At 37.6% G+C, this 24,176-nt stretch overlaps 2 protein-coding genes across 2 annotated transcripts in view; one reads left to right on the forward strand and one right to left on the reverse strand.

The window, feature by feature from the left end:
* Positions 1-5,534, reverse strand: part of LOC140231416 (intraflagellar transport protein 140 homolog) — a 45,938-nt gene extending 40,404 nt beyond the window's left edge. Inside the window, exons 1-5 of the mRNA XM_072311540.1 lie at positions 5,286-5,534; positions 4,146-4,367; positions 2,432-2,562; positions 1,355-1,461; positions 633-808 (exon numbers count right to left, since the gene is read on the reverse strand). Of these exons, the coding sequence (XP_072167641.1) occupies positions 633-808; positions 1,355-1,461; positions 2,432-2,562; positions 4,146-4,367; positions 5,286-5,426 (777 nt within the window). The 5' untranslated portion in view covers positions 5,427-5,534. The remainder of the gene's footprint in view (positions 1-632; positions 809-1,354; positions 1,462-2,431; positions 2,563-4,145; positions 4,368-5,285) is intronic.
* Positions 5,535-6,906: 1,372 nt separating this feature from the next.
* On the forward strand, positions 6,907-21,470 carry LOC140231504 (peroxisomal 2,4-dienoyl-CoA reductase [(3E)-enoyl-CoA-producing]-like). Its single transcript, XM_072311639.1, has 9 exons — positions 6,907-6,974; positions 8,565-8,633; positions 10,074-10,125; positions 10,754-10,819; positions 11,429-11,498; positions 15,545-15,669; positions 16,425-16,518; positions 17,502-17,606; positions 20,044-21,470. Exons 1-9 carry the CDS (start codon positions 6,907-6,909, stop codon positions 20,247-20,249), a joined length of 855 nt encoding a protein of 284 aa, XP_072167740.1. The 3' UTR covers positions 20,250-21,470.
* The last annotated feature ends 2,706 nt before the right edge of the window (positions 21,471-24,176 follow it).

The following is a 24,176-nucleotide window of genomic DNA, read 5'->3' on the forward strand; positions in this document are numbered from 1 at the left end:
ATGTGCATTTTATTTCTCTGACATTTTCTGCAGATATGATGTTTCAAGACAATAAAGACTAATGGCAATTCAAAAACTGGTGGCTTACTTCTGTCGGCGAGTTATGCATCTAAAGAATGGGTCATGGGTCAATGACTGCAGGAGCAATTTTTGCTACTTTCACAGACATATCACATCAGTTGCCTTACAAATTACTTACATCTATCTCTAATACTCCGTTTGAAATTTCCCTGTGTCTCTGCATTCATTTCACTGCTGTAATTCACAGAAATTGTCTTTGGGAGATGTAAATCATCCTAACTGGAGACTCGTCAATCCTGACACCCCATGCTTTCACTGCACACGTCCACTTGACTCACCCTACAGCATGAGCATGCCTTTGTCCCATGCTATCACTGCACACGTCCACTTGACTCACCCTACAGCATGAGCATGCCTTTGTCCCATGCTTTCACTGCACACGTCCACTTGACTCACCCTACAGCATGAGCATGCCTTTGTCCCATGCTTTCACTGCACACGTCCACTTGACTCACCCTACAGCATGAGCATGCCTTTCTCCCAACATCAAACCACAATTTGACCATGATGCAACATTGCAAACAACGTCACATCAATCCACAACACCACACCTTCATCATTTCCGTTGTCTTGCCGTCCATGGACACGCTGTACTGGGACAGCGACAGAGACTTTGTTACAGCCACAAGGACATTGCGTTGGTCGTTGAAAAGGAGCTTCTTCACAGGCCCTTCTAGGTTGACTGCTGGCGACATGTTACCTTTGTCGTCCAAGAAATAAATTCGACCTGGCATCGAAAAGAAAGTGGAATATACCTCGAATGAGTTGACTATAATTTCTTCTAATTTCTACAATACGAAAATTTGCCTGTGTTGCATGGTGATAGCACCTATAGTACCTGTATCTTTTTCAACAAGTCCCACTTCTTAGCATTAATACTGTGCGCAGAATAAAGGTTTGATAACAGCTACACAGTCAGAGATTGATGAACAATATGCAGACAGTCATACATTCAGCAAATGTGTAGTCACATCAAAATGTTTATCAATACAACTACCATGCGACTGTAATATTAAAGTATGGGTATTTTATGCATACTTCTAATTTGTCATTTGTTATTAATACTTTACACATCAAAATAGAAACCATTTTCAATTTGCAGGACCCCCTGTGTTCATAACAGTTTCATAACAAAAAAGTTGAAAAAAAAAGCAAAAGTAAAGCTGGAAAAAGAGATAGTGTATCTTAATACTACACTAGGAAAGGTAAGAACTGTGCAAATGTGTTTTTTTTTTCTTTTAATACAATCCTGCAAAAGATTATTTGAGATTACCTTCCTCTCCACCAACAAAGCAGGCATTGCCATCACCAACAAGACCAGGTACTAGGGCAGGTTTACTGAAGGAGTTCTTGGCCCAGGGTAGTCCTCCACTTTGTGACCTGAAAGAGACAGTTAACAGTGTTCAAGGCAGGCCATGTCTACATGTTGTACACGACATCAGATGTAACTATTCTACTTAAAACGTTGGTTAATTTTGTCATTGAGAACAACACGAGACTTTCCTCCATGACATGGAGAAGTAGAGCCATTATTTAGTACAACTATTCCTTCTGTATTGCCAGGAAAACATGGCAAGGAATGTCAAACAACTACAAACTTTTATGTATATATTATAACTAAAGCACCTATTTTGCTCCTGCTCTATAATTTCTTGAGAGTCATGCTGTCGAGGTGATGTGCCTTCATTATCATTTTCGGTAAATTAATATTCCTATGCTTCTATACATGGTCAACACTGATAACTATCAAACATAAACTTATTCAAACTAGGCAGTGCTCTTCTATCCTGACTTGCTTCCTATTTGACTGCAAAAAGGGCATTTCCTTTCAGAAAGATATGACAAACTCTTCCAATCTCTTGAATGACCTTTGAGTGTGAAAGGAGCACATCTAGCTGCCCTTGATTAATCCCTCCTGTGTCAACGAGTCAAATGGGCTTAAATTTCATAGACATACAATACCTATTAATGGGAGATTACTGTATACGCTGAATATTTCACGAGGTTTGTATTTTCACAAATATTGCGAGTCAGGTGCTTTTCACGAAATTAAGACACGCAAAAATATTGACTCTGATCACGCTATGAATGTGACTTACATGTATACATTTCTCCATTCGGTACAGGACCTGATGATCGGGAATTGAACCACTCGCGAAATCGTCAGGAAGTTCCAATTCGCGAAAAATTTAGACTCGCTAAATTATATGGCGTATACAGTAATATGACATGCACAGGGTTAAATGGGATCAATTAAACTGCAAAGAAAATTTAGCACTTGGGCTTTGATGCTAATGATTGCTATGGGCCAAGTGAAATAATGGCTTCTCTGCTCTTGAGGTAAAATTACCCAGCATCTTGTCTGGGGGAGCCCTTGGGAAACAGGCACTGAGTCGGGGTCTGCTGGGACTCATGCTGGCAGAGGGGTGTGTTGGTGAGCCGACCCTTCCCATCACTCTTCCATAGGATGAGGGTCCCTTCCTGTGTTGGGTGTGGGTGTGACAATATAGGCAGAATGTTATACGACAAAGCATAGCACGACAGAACAGGCAAAACAAGCAGGTCTTACTATCCTGTCGTAACGCAGACCTACAAGTGTTTCATCCAGAAACATCTCCATGTCATGACTGCATATTTTGCAATGTATATCATATATGTATAATATGTGATGACTTAGTAGTTTATGCAAAAATTGACTGCTTTTTAGTCAAGCTCAGTATCTAAAGCTGTTGAAGAGTCTAGCACATGTATTAACTAATTTGATACAATACAATACAATATGATCTAGAACACTATAATGAAAGATAAACTTTGCCCCAAAATTGCCTCAAACAAGCAATCTACATTTGTATTAGAATTTATGTGAAAATGAAAAAAAAAATTGGGTGAACACACAATGTATGTAACGCTGGACAGAAATCTATGTACTATTAACATACATGTATACAGGTCAAATTATGAATGCTCATTGAAACTTTGTTGTTTTTCAATTGAATGGCATAATATTTATTAGAAAAGATAACAGCTCTAAAATTATATTGAACATTGTGTTTTATACCATTTCTAGAATGAGTGGTGAATGTATGTAAGATGGACAGATCAAAATGCGACAGGTTGGTCTGTCCATGTTACGTACGTTCACCAAAAATTTTTTATTTTGGCATAAATTCGAATAGATTACTTGTTTGAAGCAATTTTGGGGCAAAGTTAACTCTCATTAAAGTGCTCTAGAAGATCATATTGTATTGGGGGGGGGGGTAACGTACATTGGAAACAGAAAATAAAGTGACATCACTGAAAAGTACCCTTATACAGGCAGTGAGCTCAGTCGATAGCGCGTCTGCCTCCGACCCAAGCGACCCAGGTTCGAACAAGAGTCCGGACTGAGCAATGTTGTGTGCAATCATACCGTCTCCTCTTGCAAGAGGCAAAACACTCTGTCCCTCAGATAGGACACAAGGCAAGTGCCAAAATGTGTCTCGCCCATTCGCGTAGAAGAAATTAATGTTTTCTAACTCCCGGAAGTTCATTGACCCCGCCTATGACCTTTGACCTTGTGGTGACCTTCAACTCCCCAAGGGACATTTACCAGCCAAGTTTGGTCACAAACGGACACATGGATCAAAACTTATGGGCCATAATCGAAACGCGCCGTAAACACTTAACATTGGGCCCTAAAAGTTTGTTGACCCCTGCCTGTGACCTTTGACCTTGTGATGAACTTCAACTCCCGAAAGGGACATCTACCAGACGACGGACGGACAGATGCCGCAGGCGATCCCTTAGTCTCCCCGCACCTCAAGTGGGCTCAACAATAAAAAGGAGGTTCCGTGTGTGAGAGTCATAACTCATGCACGTAAAAGATCCCGCTTCATTCATTCATCGCAAAGAGCAGGGTGAAGTGGTCCCCCACCTCACATCCAACTGGACCCCATGGAAGACCAGCTTAGCATAGCTGAATATGGGCTATCAAGCCATCTTCTCAGATAGAAAATGAACAAACAAACAAACAAAGCAAACAAACAAAGCAAACAATTAGTGGAAATGCCCAAATACATACATACCTTGTCTCCTGATAACAACCTCTGACCGCTGATGCTCCACTGCAGCAGGCAGACCTGGCCTTTGTGTAGCTTATTGGCCTCAAACATCTGCTGCTCTGCCTCGTTCCAGATCAGAATCTCGCCGTTCTCGAAGCCAACAGCCACGGCGGGCTGGGACGGGTGCCAGGACAGGGAGGTGGAATAGCAGGCACGCTGAATGCTGGCATTGGGCAGCGGCTCCCCCTGACAAACAGAAGTGTAGAAAGAAGAAGACATGTACATCAACTGAAGCATACTTCTTGTTAAGATAATGGAGGGCCTTTATACATCACACAAGAGAGTCAGTGGAAACAGGTTACATATTAGACACACACTATATACACAAACACAATGGTTAAAATACTGTAAAAGAGGTCTGAATTGTGTAAAACACAATATTTTCATGGCATGAAATTTTCGCGAATTGGAGCTGACGGCCTTTTTCGCGGCATGAAATTTTCGTGATTTGCCTCTAACATTCAATGCATATAGTGTAGACATGAACTTTTGCATGCATTTTAATTTCGCAAATCTCGGCTCTCGCGAAATTCGTGAAATTAAAATGCAGGCAAACATTACTTGTTTTAGAGTTGTTTTAACCTTGGTTGCAGGCTATATTTTGTGTACATACAATGGAGGCAATATTAGAGGGAGATCTGCTCACTATCGATGTTGTCATACTGTGACAGAGGACGATTGCATCTACATTTCCGTCTTGTTCTCATCAGTATTGCAATGCAATAGCAGCAAAGTAAAGTGGACATTGATAATGATATACCGGTATTTCATTCATTTGACTTGCATAACAGGGTTTACCCCATCAGTGGTTGTACATGTACACTTTTTATCATGGGGACCCTGTATCAAAATATCACATAACAGTAACATGAATATAAAACATGCAGGCACCTGTAGACCAAGTAGCCACTTATTTGGTCATGCATCTGATCTACTGTAGCATTGGTAGCACTTCACGATACTTGAAAGAAAAAAGTCCAATGTTCTGAAACTTCAAAAAGGCACAGTTGCAGATATGCTTGCAAGCAACAATGTACATAACACACACACAAAACAAACAAACAAACAAATAAACAAACAAACAAACAAACAGAATACTCTCACCTCTTCATTGAAGACATGGACAAGACCCACACCGCCTTCTCCCCTCATGGCTACAGCCAGAAGAGGCTGCTCCTTGTGCCAGGCAATGTCGACCAGACTTAATGCCTGGGCACGGACCTTGTGGTCAAAGAAGATCGCCATTTCTGGTCCAGATCTAGGCGTTAATAGACACAAATGAAGCTGATCTTCTCACTTGGCTTCAGAGTTGTCTTCTCCTGCACTTTAGAAATCACTGCAGCATCTCAGCAATAAAACCTGGAAAATAATAGTCTTGAAGGTCAGATAATGACAAAAACATTGTTCATGATTGCACAATCTCTATAATGCCGGAAGAATGCAAACATCCAATCACAGTCCAATCCTGGTGGGCTACATACAATTGTACAGTAGGCTACAGGGTTTAGAATATCATTTTTACCTTGTCACTATCACTACCGTAATTAGAGTTCTTTATAAGCACATCAGCTGACAAGGTATCAGTAGACTATCACAAATGATACAAGATTTAGGCAAATTCTGTGGTGTTTCACACGAACAAGGGCACAGTATAGTATCAATCCTCGGCCGGGGTGACAAGACCTTGCTCCTATCTCAAAAATCATATAGATCTAGACCTTCTAGATAATCTAATGTTATTTCAGGAGATGGGGGAAAAATCATTTCTAACGTTACAACATTTTTACATCTAAATTCTAATAGCTTCATGTACAAGTGTAGATGCCAAATAATGTAGAAACATTGTTTTGGAATACATTCGATAAAGATTAATCATGTTACTTGTAATCAATCTTAAAACTCAAATCGTATTTGTTGCTACATGGAGGAGGAGGAGGAGGAGGAGGAGGAAGAAGAAGAAGAAGAAGAAGAAAAAAAAAAGAAGAAGAAGAAAAGAAGAAGAGAAGAAGAAGAAGAAGAAGAAGAAGGAGAAGAAGGAGAAGTTCAACTCAAGAATACCAGTGCACCACCTTACCATCCAGCACTGCAGTGTGCAATGCAATACAACACGGCACGCATAGCTCTGCTTGCCTGCTGACAGCAGACAGGCACGGAATGCATGCACGGGGTGTATTGTGAGACGTTCGATTTTTTAACGTTCTTGCCAACACACGATTATAACATGATAAGAACAGAAATCCAGGCAAATATACAATTTACGATACACCATATATCTTTGACTAGAATCTAAATCACAGATAAATCCAGGTCTAACGCTGTGAAAAATAGTAAGAGTGAGTAAATACCTTTCTCCACATCAATTGTACGCCTTGCTCACTGTACGCGATGCGTACCGGTTGCCAACAACGCTAACTTCGTATCCGGCCGTCGAGCTCAACGAATCGCAGCCGTACCTGTCCGGGGGTTTCGTGACAGCGCTGTCCGCTGCCCGACGCCTGTCGCCCGCTGGTATTTTTGTAAGACAAGAATTTGGTTTGTTTTAGGCAATCAGATAAATTCAATTGTGTAAGTTAAAAATCAATATGTTATTTTGATAATTCACAAAATAATAGAAAATATACCAATAATATTTTATTTTTCATATTTTTGTATATTATCCTACATTATATACTTTTTAAAATAAAAGAATTGTCCTTGTAATGACCAAGCCCAATTGAATATCAAGATGGCAGCCTCCATGGTTGACAAGTGTATGAAAACATACAACTATGTTTTCAATCCAAGCCTGCTAAAGTATGTATTTTTCCTCAAAAGTTATTGCAAATATTGTTTGTTAAGTTTTCCTACTTCGGCTTTCATGGACACTGTCTGTGTAGGCCCTACTTTCAGATATTTAATTTTTTATTGCTTACTGAATGAACAGTCGGGCTTGTGTACTATACTGTGTAACTACATGTATTACAGTGCATGAGTGTGTCCGCGAGTTAGTAATTTACTAATGCAGTGCAAGTGGTAGTACAACGCAACGGGTGGGCCTGGGTACCGGGTGGGCGTAACCCACGCATGCCGCGCGTAGTAACGTTAGACCGAAAGAAAGATAACAGAATAAATATGTTTCGCGGAGCTAGAGGCAGAAAGACACAGAAACCCTCTCGGAGGAGAGTCGTTATCTGGACGTTTGTTTAAAAGAAAAAAAAAAGTGTTGAAACTCCTCCGATCAGACAGATTTTTCTGTCTAACAACAGTAAACGCTCTTCACTTTGAACAGCAGTGAGCCAGTGTAGTATTTTACTAGTATAGTAGATTCTATACGTAAACACCCACACCACAATGCGACCCCCCAAAAAAGTAATAAGTTTGAAGAACAGCAAACAAACAACAGTTTTGCTTGTTTTTTAATTTTGCAAAAGCATAATATTAGTGTTGAAAGCAAATATCAATGTAGAAACATTGTTTTTAATTACATTAGAGTTAGACATTTATGATTGCCATTCATGTGAAATGTCTTCAAACATTTTAAAAGCATATATAATATAGGTTCTAGTACAATATCACCAACTGGTTAGTATTTTCTATTATAGCATTCTATACAAACTTAAGTGGAGCCTAATGTTAAGGAGGTATTTGAATAACCTTTTGAATACATGCCAAATAAGATTCCGGTACTATTGTAGGTCTTGTCACACCAGGAACATGCAAAGATCTGAAGATAAAGAATAATTCATTGTTTGATAGGATTCATCAATTCTGTAAAAAGTTTATGTTTAACCTCCTCATCTGTGCATTACAAAGGGTAGCAGACTGTGAACCTACTGTACATGTGCCCAGAGTAAATACTGTGAAAGCCATTGTCATATTCATGATTTTTCGTGTGTCCTGGATTGATGTAATCATTTGCTAGTAGGCTATAGTATTACTGTTTACAATAGTATAATACACGTACATGTACCTTCATCAAGATGCAAAATAATGCAATATGTAGATCTACTAGGTAGGCCTACTCAAATTAGAAGAAGAAAAAATATATACATCGTAACCTTTCCAACCTTATTGATAGTTCATCTTCTACCCCAGAACATTTCCTTTTTTTTCTCATGTGAAACTCGATTCAATTGGACTCCTATGCAGTATGTGTTGCAAGGTATCAATGTACCATAAAATTGTTTTTGTTTTGTTTTGGGTTTTTTTTTTTTAGCTTACATGTACAATTGCAGTCGCTGCTGTTATTTAATCTGTCAATGAGTTGCACACATCACTGATGAGGCTAGTTTATAATGAGGAATTGTGTGAGTTTTCTTTGGGGTGAAAATCAGTGGACTGATAAATGGTAAAAATTTAGTATGATTTGCAATGTGATAAATCCTTGCTCTGATCTGATTTCAGAGGCCAAGTTGCCTTCATTACCGGTGGAGGATCAGGTATCTGTTTCACCATTGCTGAAGTTTTGATGAGGTAAGAACATTTGATGTATTCCAAGGATGTATCATATGAAGGAAGTTTACCCCGTTTCAGAGCTACCAAGTCTCACGCATTCTGCGTGAGACTCAAGCATTTAGGGTCCGTCTCACGATCTCACGCATGGCACCCATTTTTCTCACGCATCGGTCGAAGTCTGCAACTTGGGCCTACGGTCGTATAATAATGAGCATAGCTGAAAAGATTAAAGTGATAGTTGCAATTGAAGGTATATTTCCTTTTGTCTTTCAAAATAAGTAAAAAACAGTCGCTTTAGTATGCACCTGATAGCCAAAAAAAAAAAAATGAAAAAAAAAAGCTCCCTACCGTGGGAGGGGGGAAAAAAACCCTCCCACACCCTCGCTCGCGCGCACATGCCCGCGCCGAGACATTGAGTCATGAAAATCTCACTCATAAAAAATTTTTGAACTTGGCATCCCTGCTGTTTAGTATTTCAAATGTTTCAAAAGGAAGGGCATACAGTTTGTAGGTCTAAGGCTTGTAGATTTTTATATATGGATATTCACAAGTTTTTACAGGTATATTTACTGCATGTGACACCTTCAAGAAACATTTAAAAACTCTTCTATTTTTGTCTTAATTTTGCTCTCTATGTACCTTGAGCACTCTACAGAGTGAATTTGGCACATATGTACATGTAAGTTCCATCATATACAACTGTACATTGTATGCATACATTATCATTATCGTTTATGGAAGTATAGGCATGATAGAGAAATAGAGAAGGAGAGGATAGAGAGAGAGAAAAAAAAGTAAGAAGAGAATCCCAAGTTGGCACATATAAACATCTTTGTTTGTTTCTCTCACAGAGCAGGCCCAAAAAAGCATTATATAGAGGAAACATGAAAAAGAACATTAGAACTGAAGGCTATAAAACTCATTTTCATAGATGCATGCTGTATGGCTTTCAAATAGTCACATGCCTCGCAATGAAGTTGTGAAGTTTCTAGTTGCATTATCTTCTGTATGTTCTTTTTTGCACTCTCTTCCTCTGTGTGTGTATTGTAGTCACTCCACTTGTCTACCTGAAATGCTGATGCGTCATGTAGGGAATCTATTTGAGAAGAACTGGAGCTGAAATAAAAAAAAAAAAATAATAAAAAAAACCTCCTGTGAAGGCTGTTGTGCTCAGTTTTACATAGATTTTGGTTATAGTTCACTGTACTCTACGAGCTGAAATTTCCGCGTACAGATATTTTCGCGAATTGCTACTTGTAGGACATTTTGGCGTGTTGTTAATTTTGTGGTGGCGAGGTCTAACTGAACTTAGTTATTCACGCGTTGTTATTTTCACGGTTTAAAGGCGATTCGCGAAAATAAAACCACCGTGAAAATTTCAGCTCGTACAGTTACACGATTAACCCCAGTGTTACTGATCGATCTTGTGAAATTATTGTATTTGCTTCCTTCATTCAGACATCAGTGTTCTACAGTGATTGCAAGCCGTAAATTGGAGCGTGTGCAGCAGGTAATACAGTGCACTCTCCTTATATCAAACATGGTCATAACATAAATCTTGTTGAACTTTGCTGCAAAAATTTAAGTTCCAAAATGATCATACGCTATATCTTTATATCCTTTATTGTTCAGCTATAATGAAGTTTCATATAAGAAAAAAATTGTCAGTTCCTAGGACTTCATTGTAATGGGGGCTGCATGCCCATACTGTACATTTGAAAGTCTTTCTTTCAAAATCAAAGTTTTTAATTTTGCTACAGCAGTCATTGTCTACTTGACAGGTTTCTTGCAAGGATCAAATATGTAAATTGGTCATTCATGGGGAAAGCTCAAAGGGTGCTCAAAGTGTCATGATGTGAGTGCCCTATATAACTTCCATTTAAAAATTGATTCCGACAGTCATAAGTCTCCTGAATAAAGCATTTACATGGCAGTCATCAGTCTGTGTAATTCTGTTATCTCTTCAATGCTTTCATTTCTAATATTTACACATGAATCTAATGAAATTCATTGCAAGCCACTTCTTGCTGTATTGCCTTGGAAAGCTGAAATGATACATGGTGAGGTAGAAGTGCAGTGTATCATTCTAGATTGCAGATTAGATGATTTTACTCAATTCTGTTATTTTGTTTTTGAAGGCTGCTGAGGAATTGAGTCGAGGGACAGGACAGAAATGTCTTCCAATTCAGATGGATGTGAGAAAGGTATGGTGAGATACTGTTTCATCTATTCAGGTTTGCCACCCTTGCCACTAACAATTAAGTAACATTCTTCTTTTATGTCCTGTTCAGGTTACCTAACTCTTTAAATTTTGAAAATTTAGGGTACTTACAGCTTGTAACTCTTCAAATTTGAAATTTTAGTGGCCTGAAAACAAAGTGTACAATTGTGTTAGCCAGATATAAAAGGAAACATTACAATCCATTTAGAATCTTATGTGAGTGACTGGGGCACCGAAAATTATCTTTATGGAAATTTGGTGGCCCAAACATCACCTTACTGCTATAATGTAGACCCCTGATTTAGTGTTTAGTTTGATTTTTAAGTCTGAAGTAATCCAATGATGTTTAAGCAAGAGTAATTGTCAAAGAATGCTAAAGATAAAACAATGTTTGATCGATGGTAAAGTAGGAAGCCTGTTTTAGTTTGAAAAGTTAAGAAAAGAAATATGAATTCTATATTACATGTAGGACAGCCTTTTACAAGTGTTCACATTTTCATGTCACTTAAAAAGCATATGCCAATGCTTTCTCTGCCATTACATTTTGTGGCACTGCAATATCACCCCGTTTCTCTTCATTTTGTTTCTTTAGCCCAAGGAAGTTGTAGCAGGTGTGCAGAGGGCTATGCAGGAATTTGGCAAGATTGACATCCTAGTGAATGGTATGTTCTCTGACTCATTTTTCTGCCTTCTAAAGACATATCAATTGAAAATTATTTGATTCTTTTGAAATACAAAACCTCACATTTTGTTTTCTGTCTGTTGTAATCGTATCAATAGAAGAGAATTATGAATTCCTCCCACCAGACAATTAAGAACCGCCCAAAAATATGCAGGTGGCTATTAACCCATTGAGGATGGATTGACTTTGCTACAACATGCATTTTAGTCGGGTACCTAAGGGGGGGTCACCGTGCACCCCCCCCCCCCCCCCCAGGACTCCTCGAAACTTACATTTTCAGGATCCTCATGACATACCAAAACATAATCAAGATGTTAACAGGAACGAAAAGTGGCTGTTCTAGGTGAAATTTAATGTAATCTATTGTTTTTCATAATTTCTTATGTATTTCTTTGTTTTTCAACTTTTTCAACTTTTGTTTTTTTCTTTGTTTTTCTATTGGAAATTGTCACTGATCACTTTTCTACCATAATTAGCACAAAACTAATCAATGAAAGTGATTAATTGTAAAAATAATCAGGTTTTCATGACTTTCATGACAGAGCACCTGTTTTCCATAGGAAATGTACACAAAAGCACAAAATTGTGCCCGTTTTGGGACGACATTCCGTTACAAAAATGGGCGTGACTTCGCAAAAGTATGCGGGGAAGTTGCAAATTTGGTCTCAAAAGTTGCGTGAGACTTGAACAAAACAAAGTCAAGTAAGTTTTGAGGAGTCCTGGGGGGTGCATGGTGACCCCCCCCCCCCCTTAGGTACCCTACTATATAGGCCCTACATGTAAGCACATATATATTACATACATACATAAGGACGGGGGGGGGGGGGGATCCGCCACCCCCCCCCCTCAAAGTTTCGCGCTATAAATCTGTTGCGAGGCTTCTTGACTTTGTTTGGTCAAGTCTCGCACAACTTTTGAGACCAAATTTGCAACATCCGCGTATACTTTTGCGAAGTCACGCCCATTATTGTAACGGTATGTCTCCCCAAAACGGGCACAATTTTGTGATTTTGTGTACATTTCCTATGGAAAACAGGTGCTCTGTCATGAAGGTCATGAAAACATGATTATTTTTACAATTAATCACTTTCATTGATTAGTTTTGTGCTAATTATGGTAGAAAAGTGGTCAGTGACAATTTCCAATAGAAAAACAAAGAAAAAACAAAAGTTGAAAAAGTTGAAAAACAAAGAAATACATAAGAATTATGAAAAACAATAGAATACATTAAATTTCACCTAGAATAGCCACTTTTCGTTCCTGTTAACATCTTGATTATGTTTTGGTATGTCATGAGGATCCTGAAAATGTAAGTTTCGAGGAGTCCTGGGGGGGTGCACGGTGACCCCCCCCCCCCCTTAGGTACCCAAGTATTTCCCATAGACACCTGCCCTAGTATTCTCAGCGAGTTAAAGGCCAAAATGTTTGCTCCTTGCTGCAATATAACTGTGAAGCAGTGTTTTGCCATAAAGCATGTTGCATTGCAAGGCATTGCCTGCTACTGAAGGACTGCAGATGTATGTCACATAAACTGTCCTCTTGAAGATCTAAATACAATATGTCACAAGAAACTAATTACAGCTTTTGCACCTTGAAAAACTTGTAATTTTGAAGAAAAATGTTGGTATGGCAAGCTTAATTATATTTTTCATCCCAAAATTTATTTTGATTGGTTGCATTTGTTTTTTACATGTGCTGGGTAGTTCATATTTCTTTCCTTGTGAATGAGGAATAAACACACCATGAAATACTTTCGTGTAAATGTGCAGAAATTGAAAAAAAAAAATCTCAGATAGGAGAGCAGAACTGTACGCATGAGTGTAAAATTGTAAATTTTGTATCAAGTACTGTTTGGTTTATGGTGCTTATGGGTCACTTGATATTGCACAGAGGATTTTTTTTTTTTTTATAGTAAGTTTTGGATTGAAAGAAAGATATTAATCAGAGGGGTGAAGGTTCAGGTGCGAGTTTCTTCACTTTGTCTCCCTCTACAAATTAAATTTGTTAAGATCGCGACTGCTGATCTGTAAATTAACAAACAAGGCTTATTAAATGAAAGAAATTTAAAATGCCTTGTCCGCCTTGGACTACTTAACATAGAAATGTCAGAATTTCGGAGCTTGGATATTTGTTCCATGTTCATCGAGTCACTGCCGGCAACCAGGGACAGCCTGGTGGTAGCGTCGCTGCCCGGAAAGCAGTAGATGACAGGTTCGAGTCAAACTGGTTTGTTTTTTTCCGACATGTTTGTTCATTTACAGATCAGCAGTTGCGATCTTAACAAAATTTAATTTGTAGAGGGAGACAAAGTGAAAAAGTTTCGGATTATCATTCATCATCAACGAGATGAATAGAATTGATTTTTAGCACAAGTACAAGGTGGGAGTGATTTCGTAGTCTACAGTACAGTACAGGTAATTGTAATGTAAATGTGACAAAAGATCCACTACCAGGCTGCACTTGAAACAAAGTTACACACCCTATTACTGATTTAACAGGTAGTAGTTTACATTCAGGCAAATACACCACATCAACACAGAATGATGTGATACTGAATTATAAGCTGATGAAGGAGAACAATTGAAGAGTTTATTTGCAAAAGGGGTTAGATCCACTTTTAGTTCTTTAGAGAAAAATAGGTTTATATGTGAGAATTTGTACACAAGTGTATGGAAAATCTAAATCTAATTTTGCAATAATTTCAATTCAAACGGTTGTCTGGAGTTGAAATTTTCACTGTAGCTATTCTCAACTGGAATTCTGTGCAATGAGGCTAATAACTCAATTTTCATCAAAAATGGATCTAACCCCTTTTGCAAATGAGCTCTTCAATTATTTCTTAAAAGGATGGTATAGTTTTGGTTCAGATGGAGATTCAGGCTTCAACTTTTTGCGTGATAATTAGAAACCATTTACATGAAATATTAACCCTAACCAGGCCGTGCTTTTTGGCCTGTTCTGTGGTCGGGGAGATCCCCTGGATCTAACCCCTTTTGCAAATGAGCTCTTCAATTATTTCTTAAAAGGATGGTATAGTTTTGGTTCAGATGGAGATACAGGTTTCAATTTTTTTGCGTGATAATTAGAAACCACTTATATGAAATATTAACCCTAACCAGGCCGTGTTTTTTGGCCTGTTCTGTGGCCGGGGGAGGGTTGATTCAAACCCCCCCCCCCCCAAAGATCTCGGCCGTTGATCACGCAATCAACCTGAAAATTGGCACATACTATTTGTACATTACTTGTCGCATAATCTACCAACATATAAAAGAAAAATTGAATTTTTCATTTTTTATATTTTATAATTATATTCATTAATATGCGTGAAATCATAAATTTTGCTCTAATTCAGAAAATAAAGCTAATGGCATCCTAATATTTGGTGACATTATTCCTTGTAGAATTCTTAACAATGTACTTGAAGAAAAAAATCTGGTATCAAAGTTAATTTCTTATGTACATGTTTTATGAATTTCATATGTATTTCCTTGTTTTTCGACCTTTCAGGGTTTTTTTGTTTTTTTTTTCCACAAAATTTATTACAGAACCTATTTTAAGCATAATCATGTTAAAATTAATTGATTTCAGCTATTGAAAGTAAAAATAATTATATCTTTTTGAATAAGGTAAGAAAACTCTATTTGCATAGACTTCGTACACAAAATCATGTTTTTGAGCCATTTTCAGTCTGACAAGCATGTATAAAAGGTCATGCAGCGTCATAGCGGTATATCCAGTTTTCATGAAAATGGTGTCATAAGATAAAGGATGGGTCCCACCTTTTAGTAGGAACACTTTGTAACTTTGTTTTGGATGTCTCAGCCATTTCAAAATCATTTTCATCAAATCAACTTTTAGTTCCTTTTAGAATTGTATGCTCTTTAATATTTCATATATGTCGGTTCTAATTATCTCGCAAAAAGTTAAAACTTGAATTTCCATCTTTACCAAGACTATATTATCCCTTTAAGGATATACAGCATGGTGATAACCTAGTCGTTGTTTGATACCAATTGATTTTTTCAGGTGCTGCTGGTAACTTCCTGTGCCCAGCTAGTGCCATGTCCTTCAACGCCTTCAAGACTGTCCTTGAGATCGACACCATTGGCACATTCAATGCCACCAAGGCTGTCTTCGAGGAGTATATGAAGGTTTGCACTTTATGCTGATACAGTGCACTCCCGTTATAACGAACACGGTTATAACGAACTTCCGGTGACAACAAAGTAAAAATTAAGGCCACAACGTTATCCACACTCTGTATTTTTATTGTTTATTTGTTCAGTTATAACGACATTTTGATATAACGAAAGAAAACTGCCGGTCCCAAGGACTTCATTATAATGGGAGTCTACTGTACAGTAAAACCTGTCTTAGCGACTACCTGTCTATAGCAGCCACCTGCCGTATATGGCCACTAGAAACATATCCTTCACAGAGAAAAAGCATGTTAAAAAACCTGTCTATAGCAGCCACCTGTCTATAGCGGCCACTTTTTTTGTCTTCCTTGGGTGGCCGAGCTAGACAGGTTTGACTGTTGGTCAAACTGAATGTTTGGCATTTGTTAATGAATTAGAGGGCATGGCACTCACGTGTGCATTATTTGATTCACTAATTGTGTGCATAATCTGATTCACTGTTGGCTGACATACATTTAACTGGACAGCAGACTTTTTTTTTTAATACCTAGTGAATGATAATAGGAAATGACCCTCTTTCTTTGCATCAACGAAGGAGTTGTCCACCTTGAGTTACAGCATATACTTACATTTGTAATGTGATGGAAATTTGGATTTAGCATTGCATTATGCTATACCTTTGTAGTTTTATATCAAATCTTCACTGTTGAAAGTGCATCTGTTTATTTGTTGTTTGTTTGTCTTTTTTTTTTTTTGTCCTTTTCCAGGACAATGGAGGAGTGATTATTAATATCTCAGCCACCCTGGCATACAAAGCAACAGTACTTCAGACCCATGCCTCAGCAGCAAAGTCAGCTATTGGTGAGTGCAGGAGTTGGCCAGTATACGAATAGTTAATGATCACAAGTGTGAAATCTTGTTCCATTGCACGAGTAAAAACCATACACTATTCGTTTTATACAACACCTCGGACATCAACAGATGTTGTCCACACAGATTTTAGAATGTAGAACAGAGGTGGTAACTATTTTCCTTGAAAGGTGACTGAGTAGCACAGTTACAGTCACCCATGTATTACATGCACGCAAAATCAATAAATTGTTACAAAACGGAGTGTCAAAATATGCGCTTTTATGCCCACTTGTAATTGTTGAGTTTGTTTATTGTGACATCAGAGCCGTGCAATGGCACAAAAACTTCAAGTCAATCATTAGTTTAACACGGAAGTCAATGGAAATTGGATACGTCAGCCATGTGATAGCCATTTTTGCTCACCAAAAAAATGCATGGCAGACAGAGACAATATGTCATGTACTTTTAACTGAATGTCATGTGACGAGCAATCAACCAATCGGATAGCTACATTCTTTTTAGGTGTTGTAAAATGCCTTCGTGCTTAAGTATTATGATAGAGTGATTTTTCCTTATTTGTTTTTATTGACAAGCTTTTCTGAAGTAAATATTAGGAGAATTATCAGTTTCCATAGAAATGTGAGCTATGAAATTATAAGAATGATTATCTAGACATTTGACTGATTTGAGTAATGAAAACAGTAATAACTATTTAACCAATGTTGGGATACAAATCTGTACATAAATTCTGCCTCAAATTTTATCAGTGTTCCTTTTCTGGAATATATCTCACTAGATTTGCACGTACGACTCATCAGGTAGTGTCATATGATGTCATCTGTCATCACAGTGAATGACAGTCTGCTTTACCTTCATAGTTTATCATTGAAGAGGATCTGATGTGCCTTGACATAGGCACGATGTTGTTCAGTGACTTGTACTATTTTAAAGACGAGACTGCTGAATTAAATCATGTCTTGTGTGTCTGTTAGACTCCATGACCAGGAGTTTGGCAGTGGAGTGGGGTCCTCTGGGAATTCGAGTTGTGGGGATTGCTCCAGGGCCCATTGGTGATACAGAGGGAATGCGCAAATTAGGTAAGCAATGGATGTCAGCAAAGTGCTAGCATGTCTTAAAGCCAAAAACAGAGTTCTCAGAAGGACTCAAAATTCATCTTTCACCATTTTGAATTTGCTTGCAATATATCAAAAGGGTTTACCGATAAACTTGTCTGGCTGACGTAATTTGCCAAAATATTGTATAGTTTCAGAGTATTGCAAGATCAAAAGGGTAAAATAACTTCAATCCTATGCATACGACTTTTATTCCTGAAGCACCCTCCCAAATTCACAAGAGGGTAGGTAGAATGTTAAAGGTACTAGCCCACATTTGCAAACCCACGAAAATCAAAACTGCATATTATAAAAACAGGTCCAATATGACTTCAAAAGTACAAGTTATAACAGTAACATACCTCACCTGTCACTCTTTGTCTATACCATTCGATAAAAGAGAGAAAATCATCGTTTTAAAATCAATTTTCAAACCGGGTCAACCCGACCCAAATTCGAATTACGAGCGCGGGCTATAGCTACGTACATTGTACATGTAACACGTACGTGGACCGGAGCTATCGAGCGTTATACGCATGCATACGGATTACGGTGCATTTTCATTTATTTTTATGAAAGTAATGGACTAATTGGAACGAAATTTTGCACAGGTGTTACTGCAATCATACCCAAACTCCATGCTAACTATGAGACCAATTGCTGCAGGTTTACAAATGTGGGCTAATACCTTTAAGCAATGTTCGATGCTGCCCTAGCCAAAAATTTCACTCTAGTACCAAAGATTTTTGGATGCTGCTGTGACCCAATTTTTCAATTATCCATAATTGATTATAAAAATATATATAGCTATGTCTATATCTATCTATATATATATATATATATATATATATATATATATATATATATATATATATATATATATATATATATATATATATATATATGTATGTAGCAATCATGATCGGGAATGTTAGGAGAATGTAATACTTCTGGTGAACCTTTCTGGTTACTTTGTTTTTGGGGGGGTTTTTTGTATCACAGAACTGAATACATGCTATTATTGCATTATTTCACAGATTTCTTATGCATTTGTGTAAATTTTAGAACAATCCACCTTTCTGCAAGCATATGAGAACTATGTTTTCCCTTTTAATTCATGGATTTAGTGAGTATGGTGGAAATATCTAATGATCTCCAGGTGATGTAACAAAAAGAATACAGATATTTTTGAAGAAAGAATCAATGATGTTCCACATCACTGTGGGCAGAGTGTGAAGAGAACAGAGAGTGATGGAGGCAATAATGATGACTGAATGTAGGAATCTTCACATGCTATACATATTGGGCAAAGTGAGGAGTGATATTTGGAAGAGTGATAGGTCAATGTTAGTCCCACCCCTTTGATTACATGTGACATAAATCAGCAGAGAAGACCGCAAGCGGCAAGCTTGTAACCCAATGCCTGATGAGGTAAATGCAAAGCTATGAGATACACTGTACCACATACAGTGGACTGTCATCATAAGGATAATGATAATAATAATAATGACAATGATGAAAATAATAGTAATGATAACTATAGAAGCACTATTAGAGCGCAGACCTCCGCCAAGCAGCTAATTTCCACCAATGATCTTGTTCTTCCAAAGAGATCAGTGATTTCCACCCATACGTAAAAACATGCATGCTGAAAGTCAACCGATTTCCCAATATGGAAGTCTTTTGTTACATCGACCTTCAGCTGCAGGGCGTGCCTAGCTCGCAGTAGAGCACGCACTTTAGCACTTTAGTGTGTGCATGAAAACCTCAAAAATGTGCAGCTCAAAGAGATTGAACTCCCAAGTTCATTGACCCTACCTGCCAAAATATTGAAAATCCTTCATAAATCCATAAAAGTTTCCAGATCACTACCAAAATCTACTCATCTGTTCCTTGTGTCATTCTCAACCTTTCCTGCAAGTTTCCTCTAAATCCTTTCCCAACTTTTTTAGTTATTTTGCACACAGACAAACTAACAAACAAACAGTAACGAAAACATAACCTCCTCCCTTTGCGGAGGTTATAATAACAATAACATGTAATAATAGCACTGGTAATAATAATAATCAATGCTAAATTAGTGCCTAACACAGTGTATACATGTATGTCCCTATGAGCTCACTGATATAACAAACTCTTTTCTTGGCCAGCGGGATCAAAGTTTCATGTATTTTCTGTATTTCAAAACCTTTATAACAAAGTTTTATGCTGAATAGATTTTCTCTTCCCAAAGAGGTCGCTTTAATGAGAGTCTTCTTTGTTTGACAGAGCATACATGTTCATATAGTTCTTTTAAAATGCACAGGAAAAGAGTCGAAGAAAATTTTCTGCATTAATCTCCCTCTCTTTCTTCAACTAAATGTACATGCACTGCAATGGTGACAATCTATTAACAACTTCATTAAACATTTATTGTACCTAGCTGGACCGCTGACTGAGTCGATTCCTCAGCACATCCCCTTGCGACGCCTCGGGACCAAGCAAGACGTCGCGGACTGTGCCGTGTTTCTCTCCTCCCCGGCGGCCTCTTACATCACTGGGGACATCGTCGTCGTCGACGGAGGTAGCTGGATGACTTCACCCAACGACATCAACCAAAGACTCGCAGGACTAAAGAGTCAACTCTGAAGCTGGTATTTCATGCAGCCTTGATTTACCCATAATTTTGTCGTGATGAATGAATCAGATGAAAAAATTGCAGTTGTGAATTGAACATCATCATTACTGTATAAGCTATCATTTTCACACACAGATATCATAACAAATGAGGAGGTCACAATCATATTTGCGAGGTGTTGTATGCGAAAATTGACACCGACGCTGACGCAAATGCTGAGTCACCCTAGCACATGCCAACATTTTTGCATGTTGATAGATTCGTGATACAACTGTGATTTGCAAAGTTTGCGAAAATTAAACCTTCACGAAAATAACTACATATAGAGTACATTGACATGATTATAAGGTCATTGCTTGGACATGATTTGCCCGTATGATCATCAGTTTGCGACTACAGTCATAGCATGATTTCTGTCATTATGAACTTTCCAGCCTGACCTGAATGATTTGCACCTGTAGTTTAGTTCAGGATAATGATTCATAGCAGCTTCCCAAATATCAGTGCCAAAGAGATGGGAAAGCTGACAATGTATCTGATCAATGTGTACCCATCATGTATCAGCCTTTTGCAAAGGCAGCTTGCAATGGACTTGCATTTTGGGCCCGCTGCTCGTGTGCTGTGTGTGGGAGTCCACTGCTCTCTGTGCGCGTGCCCTCAAATTATAGCGAGCTGCCTTTGCAAAAGACTATCATCACATGGGAGTTTGGCCCAAAACAGAGATATACTGCAGGGCATATAAAGACATCCAGTGGCAAAGATTAAAGCATAGACCTGCCTAGGTCTGTTGATTAAGCAGCGAAATTGGGATACTTTTATTTGCCTGTATTCCAAGAATTACAGCTGGTGATTTTTATTTTCATTTGGAAGATCCAAGAGCACTTGCTATCAGTGAATCATTTTCCCACATTTAAAGAGCTTTGAATCTGTGAATGATTGTCAGTCTGCTTCGATCATTCCATGTTATGTAGAAATGGAATACAAAGAGATTAAGGAAAGGATACGAGGGCAGGGTTTAGTCTTCTTTCATTTCTTTTACTTTCTGTGTGAAGGAGAAAGAGAGAGAATTACAGCAGTGAGATCTACAGCCACTGTTTACCATTGGGAGCAGTCATTATTAAAACATTAAGTTTGAGCTACACATGTCACATTTGATGGATATGTATCAGTTGTGTCACAAAACATCCTACCATATAGAAATTTGGCAATAGAGCTACAAATACATGGAGATATATACATCACTAATATTTCATAAACAAATCATTACTCTTGATGGTTTATGCCAGAAATTGTTTTAACAAAACTGTCATTCACATTTTGTATATTTAACAAATACTTAACATTGATTTAAACTGATTAACAATTTCACATTAATTTTGTTGTTTCTATCCCTAACTCACATTTTAGATCTTTTTGAAGCCCTAAACCTGTTATTTTTTTTTTCTATCTCCAGATGGTGAATAGTGGCGTTAATATCACCAGCTTGTAATAGTTCATATTACACTCACTAACACTGTTTAAAGAGCTTTAACTTTGTGAATAATACAGTGTGTGTATATTGTCAATGAGATTTGAATGCGAACAGTGAAAGACTGGAACAACAGTCAATCATCAGTGATTATAGGTATTCGTATTTCATACTTTTATGTTGGAAAATGGCTCAACTTGTAGTCAAATCAAATCATGAAGATGGTAAACAAGGAGCTTGGAAGGACTTGGTACTGCCATGCACAAATATTCAGTCTGTAGATTGAGAGAATGATTATGTTTATGTCATCTTCCATGTACAGATTACAATATTGCAGATGTGTGACTCACAGGTGTGACTGCATAACCCTGAAAGTTCTGGAGTAAAGGATGTGAATTATATGTGCAATCTTCCAACTGAAATTTATAGAGATTGTTGTAACCACTGTGCGTCGTATGTGTTTAAATACAAAAACAAAACATTGTTGCACGTACAGTGTTCATGAAGGTCAAAGTTTGCCACATGGAGTTCGCATTTTTGTAATATTCATATGCCAAATAAGAGACCAAAAAGAGACCATGCATAAAGATCTCCCTACACTCTTGGAATGGATTCTAGGAAATTAATTGTGTATGCCTGAGGGTATGTTGTGATTTTAATTCCAGTACTACCAACAGTTAAATTGTGTGATGTAGATTAAAAGTCAATATGTAGCATTATGTAGACAGTGGATTTTAACATTGGTAAATGAAATTTTCAAATGACAAGCATGGTTGTGAGAGAATTGCTGTCTTTGGTGAAATTTGTCACTTAATATTTTTGTTTTGTTCAGGTAGGGCTTTGAGGGTGTTTTACCAACCCTATGAGCTGAAACAAACAGAAATAGTGTCTGTTGTCCTTGAAGGTCCTGTTTACCTGTAGGAGCAGTGATTTAAAAATTGCTCAGGATATCACTTTTGAAGCATATGTTGTGTAGGTGTATCACAAAACCATCATACCATATAAAATTTTGCAATAAAGCCTAAAATATAAGGAGATATCACTATTTCTCTCATTGAATCATAACTGTGGACGGTTTAGTCTGGAAACGTTTTTATTTTAACTATTGTTTACATTTTATATATTTAACAATACTTATAACATCGATTATGCTGGTTCAAATTTTTACATTGGTTGTTTCTATCCCTAACTCACATTTTAGAACTCTTTTGAAGCAGTAAATTAATGTTGGGTTTTCGCTCCATCTGCATAATCAAAGTAATAGTAATTATGTTAATAGCAATAATAATGATGATAATGATAATAAGACAGGGTATTTGCAATGCCCTTTTCTACTCTGCCTGAGTGCTCAGAGGGCATGATCAATTCCTCACGCAGCATAAAGTCACATGACTTGTTACATGATTACGAATAGTATGAATGTCTTCCACATTTATATGTAGGCTACAGCTGTATGTTATATTTCCAATTATAGCATTTAAAGTAGCACTGTCAATTGATGTTGTTGGTCACAACTATTACTGTAAATCATTTCATATAAATGTACAATGTACATTGTATTTGTAAAAACAATGTTGTTGTTTTGTTGATTTTTACATACAGAATTTTATACATTGGTAACCACGCTCCATATATCTTGTGTTCAAGAAAAATAAAGATTTACCTCAGATTACTGAATAATTATATTTCACCAAAACATCCTCTCAGACTCCGTTTTTCTCTTTCTATGTTACACACTGATACAAATTGTACTATGTATGTATACACAAACTTTATCATGACAAATATGTTAGTATTTCGTGGAGTATTATAGAGATTCAAATCTGGCAATAGCATCACTAAACTGTAACAAATCATCCAATGATATATTCCTTTATTGCCGTCTTTTGAAATTAGAACTACAGGTATAATAGTAGATCTACAGTCATTCTGCATAATTATTATTGAGGCGAAATAAAACTGCTAGATGTCATGTACTAAAACCTACTGGTTTGCAATGCAAAACATTTTAGTGTGCACTCTCCCCCCGAGGCTACTTAACTCTCCTGACACTAGTAGTTAATACCAACACGATTTGGATTTGGATACACAGCTCATGGCAAATTTATGCGAGAGAGCTTCTCCAAAACCTCAAGCAAGCACCCCCACCCACCTACCCCTATGCCTTTCAGCCCTCAGGTTTCAGGTTTTATTCGCATTTGAATAACTCTGATGTGTAAAGTACATTGTACACACACAGACACACATACACACACACACACACACACACACACACACACAAACACAGGGAATCAGAATACAAAAGTAAATGGCAACCACTGATTACCCCTTTTTCGATTAAATGAGTCAAGTGTACACGAATTTCACACACAAACCTAGGGACGAGAGATTAATGTGCATGGCATGCAGAGGGTTAGGTGGAAAGGATCGAGTGGGAAATATCCTTATGATTGACGAGAATCAGAACAAT

Source organism: Diadema setosum, chromosome 8, assembly GCF_964275005.1.
Source record: "Diadema setosum chromosome 8, eeDiaSeto1, whole genome shotgun sequence".
NCBI classification, from domain to species: domain Eukaryota; kingdom Metazoa; phylum Echinodermata; class Echinoidea; order Diadematoida; family Diadematidae; genus Diadema; species Diadema setosum.